Here is a 6779-nt window from a genome sequence, read left to right as displayed (position 1 = left end):
ATGGCCTAGGCTCAGCTGAAAGGAGCCGTGAGAAAGCTTCGGTATGGAAGTCCTGGTTTTATAAAGCATCGGCTAAAGAAGGCTCTCCTACGGGCAGCTTAGCAGCTCTAACCAGTTCAGCAGGGCTCTGGGATCCACACGCACATCTACACACCTGGCGGTGAGCAGTACTGCAAGGACTATAAGGAAGACCAGGGCAGACAGAAGCAGGTCTCCGCGAAGGTCGAAGCGCCAGGTCCAGTTTCACCAGAGGGAAAGGCACAGGCCAGCTCCCCTCAGGGACGCCAGCGCCCATGGCTCCGTGCGCAGGCCTGCTCACACACCTGCCTCTCCTCCCCCCGCCGCACCTCACACACGGTTTCTCTCACAGACACCCAGAACCTCAGCCTCGCCGGCTGTCACGCTCGCTCCCAGCCCCGCAGCCTCTCTCACAGACCAGTACCTCAGCCTCACACGACCCGTTTCCCTCCCCGCACCCCCCAGCCTGCTACCATGCCACCTGCCACCGAGCGCAGCCGGCCCATGCCCACTCCCCACAGCTGCCTCTGCCTCGCTCGCTCACGCTTCCCTGCTCGCACGCCCTCACGCTTTCGCGCTCTGCCTTGCCCCCCTCTTCCCTCGCTTTCATGCTCTTCCCCTCGCTTTTCTCCCCCTCGCCCCCGGCGCCGCAGCCCGCTGCTGTGAGGCAGCCGCGCAGGGGGCGCTGCGGCGGCCCCTGCCCGGTCAGCGCGCGAGCTGCCCGCCGCTTTCCCGCCCGCCGCTGAGGCGCGCTCCCGCCACTTCTCGCGAGCGCTGGTCTCGCTCCCGCGAGCGGCCGCCGTGCGCCTGCGCGCTGCCGGGCCGGCCGGGCCTGAGGACGGGGCTGGTTCCGCGGTGGGCTCTGGGGCTTCCAGCCGCCAAGATGAGCGGCACGCTGGCGAAGATCGCGGAGATCGAGGCTGAGGTAACGCGTCGGCCTCGTCCCTGGCTGGGACCGGGCGAGGCACGAAGCGCCAGGCGGGGCAGCCGCGGTGCCTTCCCGTGAGGGGACGGTGCGGCCCGGCAGAGCCTCTCCCGGTGGTCAGTCCTCGGTTCCGTGCTCTTGCAGATGGCGCGGACGCAGAAGAACAAGGCCACGGCTCACCACCTGGGGCTCCTGAAGGCCCGCTTGGCCAAGCTGCGCCGGGAGCTCATCACCCCTAAGGGCGGCGGCGGCGGCGGCCCCGGGGAAGGTGCGTTGTTCCGCGGGAAGGCGTCGGCCGCCTCCGCAGAAGCGGCCGCTCCTCACGGCCGGCGTGCGGGGTGTGTGAGGGAAATCGATCTGACAGGGGTGGCCCTTCTCCGCTTAAATTGTGTCAGACTGTCTGCTGAATAAATCGGAGCAACCTCCTTCTCTCCTCTCGTCCTTGTCTCCTCTCGTCCTCCTCGGTGCAGGACCTTAGCCGTGGTGTGCGGCCTGTCCCAGGGCTTTGGGGTGGAGCCTGTCCTGAACCATAAATGAAGGAGCTTCTGCATTTTGGCTAATAAAACCTTGTATTTCCAGAACTCTTAGGAGTTCCACAAGAAGCATCGTGCAGCAGCCACCTGTTTTTATATATAAAGGTGTGAATTTTCTAAGCTGCAGTGCTTAAAGAGAATGCTCTATCTGTACTCAAGTATTGCCCACTGGGAAGCCTTGTAGCTCACACTGCAGTGACAGGTAAACACCTTGGTGTGTTGTACAGACAAAGGGGTGCAAGACAATGTAGGTTGTGAACTCCCTGTTTCATACTTTCATCCTCCTTGTAGGGAAGCTTACCTGGCTTTCAATCGGGAAGTATTAAAAGCAATAGCAGGACTGCTGTCCAGAACCTTAAAAGATAGAAAATGTCCATCTTCAAGTGAATATTTTTGCTCCTTATTTTCAGGTTTTGATGTTGCAAAGACAGGTGATGCCAGAATTGGCTTTGTGGGTTTTCCGTCAGTGGGGAAATCTACTCTTCTGAGTAATCTTGCTGGTGTATACTCTGAAGTGGCAGCGTATGAATTCACTACACTAACCACCGTGCCTGGAGTCATTAGATACAAAGGAGCAAAGATACAGGTGCGATCCTTTTTGGTTTGTTGAGGATAAATTGGTATATATAGATGCAGTGGTGTTACGGCTGAATGGTGTAGCATGACGTTAGTAGGTTAGAAATGACATGTATAAGTGCTTGAGAATATAGTGGAAATGTTTCCATGAGGTACTGATTTTACCCTGCCTTTCACTTTGCTCTGGGAAGAAGTTCCAGTAATAGTTCTCATATTCTCTTTGAGATGATCTGTTCCACTGTACCAATAGGGCACATGGGGTAGTACAATATATGAATCAAAACGGAAACAGTTTTGCCATATTTTATTCAGATTTGTGGTAGAGTCAGTGGTTTAAGAAAAAGGTAAAAGTAGGATATGTTGTTTTCTCCATGAAGAAAAATACTTTTCTCATGAGTTACCTTCTTTCCTCTGAACAAATAGCTACTTGATCTCCCAGGAATTATTGAAGGTGCCAAGGATGGTAAAGGCCGAGGACGGCAAGTCATTGCAGGTGAGTATATTAGAGCTGGAGGCAGCATCCTATCACTGGTTCACAGCTGTAGTACAGCTTATGAGAATGAATGGTTGAATCACTGTTTCTGCTCTCTATAAAAAGCTGAATTGTATGCTGGAATTGAGCTGCCTGCTGTGAAGCAGTAGCTGTTTTCATTTCGTTCTGTTTTCAGTTTTGGCTTTATGCATTTGCTGAGTTCGTGCTCTGCATTGACACTGCAATGAAAGTATATTACCAAGTTTGAAGTCAGATGTGGTCCCATAGTAAACAAGGCTGCTGTCTTCATTTCTTTGCCTAGCTTATTCTCATCAGTCTGGGGTCTGAATGTAGAGAGGAAGGAGGATTTTTACAGCCTCTGTGATTTTTAGAACATGTAAGGATCTGTCTATCAGTGATGCTTGGCCAGCACTACAAATTTCAGTCTTGTGCTGAAATTTAAAAATAAGCAATGTGCTGGCCTTCAGGGTTTGAATATTGTCATCGGTCCACTGAGCCATATTTTGTGTTGTTTTGACTCAAATTGTGGGAGCATACTTTTTTGAGAGATTACTTTCTTTTTCTGATTCTTAGTTGCTCGAACCTGTAATCTTATTCTGATTGTTCTGGATGTGCTGAAACCACTCGGTCACAAAAAAATCATAGAGAATGAACTGGAGGGATTTGGAATTCGTCTGAATAGCAAGCCCCCCAATATTGGCTTTAAAAAAAAGGATAAAGGAGGCATTAATCTTACAGCCACAGTAAGTTGGAAGTTTTCTTTAACCAAAATAAAAAAAATACTGCTTGAAGAAAGAGGCATTTGCAGTTAATGGCATGCCTGGGACCATTCCTGTGCTGCGACTTTAGAAGCTGAACTGCTTGTTGTACTGTGCTGTAGTCAGCTACTTTTCTGGGATGCTATCCATACCTGTCGTGGGAGCCCTGACCCACCTCCTTGCCCTCAAATCAGAGGCTTGGTCGCTTTCCAACAGTTAGAAGTTCCAAGGCCTAAAGGAGAGTGTGCAAAAACTGCCTCTTGTTAAAGCGTTCTTCTGGAGAAGATTGCTCAGAGTTCCCGGCCTTTTGACCTGGACTACTCCTCATTTCCCATTTACCACTGAATCTTTAAAAGTGTAAAAGTAGCCAGAGTTACCAAAAACCAGAACTCTGCTCTAAGATCTAAGTATTTAACATGTAGTTGTCTGGGCACTGAACTAGTGGATATGTGGGTTTGCTTTGCAACTGGTCCCAGATTGACAGGAAACACCTGAAATGTCTGATTGCAGCCATCAGTGTGGCATTAGTGTAAAGAAAGCTGTTAAGATTTAAATTTTTTCCCTCTCCTGAGGCTAACTGTGTAAAATAATCAAGTCCAGTAACTTACCATGCAGTGATTTCCAGGTGATATGACATGATTTGACTGTAAACTCTTCCATTCCTTAATACTGTGTCTACGTACAGTGTCCTCAGAGTGAGCTGGATACTGAAACAGTGAAGAGCATCTTAGCAGAGTATAAAATTCACAATGCTGATGTCACACTGCGCAGCGACGCCACTGCTGATGACCTAATTGACGTTGTTGAAGGGAACAGGTACTGTTGGGACCCTGGCTTTGACATACCTGCAGTTTATATGACAAAGAAGTGTCTCTCAGCTTTGCTTCCCACAGAAGCTAAGCTAGCAATGTGGTATCAACATAGGGATATCCTTTTGAAAGCGTGATTTTTTTTTCTTTCCAATGAAGGTATTAGTGTACAGCTGCTAGGCTGCTGTAATGGTATTTCCTTCTCTTTGCAGGGTTTACATCCCATGCATTTATGTCCTAAACAAAATTGACCAAATTTCCATTGAGGAACTAGATATTATTTACAAAGTACCCCACTGTGTACCAATATCTGCTCATCATCGCTGGAACTTCGATGATCTGCTGGAGAAAATTTGGGACTACTTGAAGCTAGTTCGAATGTGAGTCCCAGTTGCTGCCTTCTGTGGAGTTAAGCATAAGGCTGAGACTGAAGAATGTTTCAGGAATGGATGAATGATGATTTTTTTATAATGGTTTTCTACTAGCTGAGAACTCTTAGCTTTCAAATGTTGATATCTTAAACATACTGATAAATGTTTACTTGTAAATTGTGAATTGTGCTCCTCTTGTCTGTTGTGTGACGAACAGAGTTTCTTAATAGTCACAAGTGCTGTTTTGAACTTGTAGGGGAATTAAATGAGGGCCTTGTGAAACCAAGTCCAAAGTACATCCTAAAAAAATGGCAAAAATGTGGAATTCCAACCAAACTTTGTGCAAAGTGGTGTATTTCAGAGGTGGTTCTTTTTTTAGCCTGCCCTGCATTCAGCCCTCTTAACAGAACTGAATTTAGTTCTTCATGTAGCATTTCAGATATTTTTACTATAAATTATTTTAGGTTTACTTCATACTTCTGATGCATTTCTTTGGATGAATTTATGAATGAATCTATTTATACTCATAATTCAGTAACTGTAGGCTTGTAAACTTACATCTCTCTACATGTGACAATATAAAATCTATAGACTTTGTCAGTTTTATTCCTAATATATATTGAGTTTTTCACAGAAAAAAAAAAATCACAAGTCAGAACCATTATGCTGTAGATGTTCTTTTCCATCAGCCCATTCCATTCCTGTTTCATTGTCTTTTAAGCAGCTACAGAAAGCTCACTAGGTGATAAAACCTTTGCAGTTACAAGGGAGAACCTGCTGCAGCCATTGGGTACTCAGATGCAGCTTAAGAACACCAAACAATTTACAGACTGTCTGTCATCACTGGAGTAGTGGAACTTGGCACAGGCACCTAGGGATGACAGTGCAAATGGCCTATGAAATTTCATGATGGGTTGGAAGAGAAAAGGAGGTGTTGGTATTGACTGAATGTTCCATCTGCATTACAGCTACACCAAACCTAAAGGGCAGCTCCCAGACTACACCTCGCCTGTGGTACTACCTTACTGCAAGACCACAGTGGAGGATTTTTGCATGAAGATCCATAAAAATCTCATTAAGGACTTTAAATAGTAAGTATTATTGTAAAATAATTTATAGAGAATAGTAACTAATCTTTCTCCTGGTTATTACTTCATTCTCTTGTAAGAAGGGAAAACAGGATTTGGGGTTTCTTTTTAATGTTGAATGGAATAGATCTACCTATGGCAGTTTGTCCTGGATACATTTCCTCTATTGGGAAAATGCTTTTCTTTGTGTTTGAAAGTAGTGCTAGCTGCAGCATTACAGGCCGTTGTCCTGTATGCACCAGTACTTTGGATGACTTCATACTTTGTTTCGATCTGCTTGTACTCTGGTTCACACAGACCACTCATCCAGGTACTTGTGGGAGAATAAAAATAGCTCTTAAGCATTGCTTTCTGTATTAGCTTTGTGACAAAAATAGCTGTTCTGCTGTTTGCATATTGTATTTCTAAGCCTTTTAAAAATTATTTTTCTTCTCCTTTCAGTGCACTGGTCTGGGGTTCATCTGTTAAACACAATCCTCAGAAAGTTGGTAAAGACCATACTCTTGAAGATGAGGATGTTATTCAGATTGTGAAAAAATAAAGTTGTTCTCTCATGGTTTGCCACTGTGCCTGAAATTTGTCATTAGTTGTTAGTGGCAAAGAACAGGCTGTTTCTATAAAATCTAAGAAATGGGTAGTGGTTTGTTATGGTACCTTACTGGATAGTAAAACTGAGGTTTCTGGCCAACTTGTACTGCAGTGCCCCATTCTGGCAGAACTTAAAGATGAGAAACTCACGTTAAGTAACTTTCACAAGGACAAAAACCTTACAAGGAAGCTTAGATAGCTGGGATGATTCTGTGTTGCATGTACATCTTTCCAGATTGGAAAAAAGCTCACACATCAAATTATTTTGTTCTAAATTAAAACAAAACCTAGACAGCAGAGGCTGGATAACTGTGTCTTGTGAAACAGTGCTAGAGGGCATAGAGTTCTCACTTTGCCTTAATCTGAAATGTTCTCGTTTAGAGTACTTCAAGGCTATTAATAGTCCTGCAGTTGTGGAAAAGAGGGTAGATTCTGTTCACAAGCAGTCACTTTTTCAGTTGTTTATACTAGTGGAAGCTAGCTCGATGCTTGTGTTTCACTGCGTTAATGACTGGAAGCTTTTAAGTTTTCTTAAAAATGTTTCCTACTTATTTTAGAGAAGTTGCACAAGAGGAGGCTGCTTTAAAAGCAGTGGTTCTTTTGCTTTTTAATGGAAATAA

At 45.4% G+C, this 6779-nt stretch overlaps 1 protein-coding gene across 1 annotated transcript; it reads left to right on the top strand.

The window, feature by feature from the left end:
- The first annotated feature begins 785 nt into the window (after window positions 1–785).
- Window positions 786–6135, top strand: DRG1 (developmentally regulated GTP binding protein 1). Its single transcript, XM_005233237.4, has 9 exons — window positions 786–943; window positions 1088–1211; window positions 1887–2062; window positions 2476–2545; window positions 3119–3288; window positions 3989–4119; window positions 4325–4492; window positions 5452–5574; window positions 6013–6135. The coding sequence occupies exons 1-9, from the start codon at window positions 902–904 to the stop codon at window positions 6110–6112; spliced, it is 1104 nt and encodes a 367-aa protein (XP_005233294.1). The 5' UTR covers window positions 786–901; the 3' UTR covers window positions 6113–6135.
- Window positions 6136–6779: the final 644 nt, after the last annotated feature.

The sequence above is a fragment of the Falco peregrinus genome, chromosome 2, assembly GCF_023634155.1.
Source record: "Falco peregrinus isolate bFalPer1 chromosome 2, bFalPer1.pri, whole genome shotgun sequence".
NCBI classification, from domain to species: domain Eukaryota; kingdom Metazoa; phylum Chordata; class Aves; order Falconiformes; family Falconidae; genus Falco; species Falco peregrinus.
This window is presented reverse-complemented; position numbering and strand designations above follow the sequence as displayed.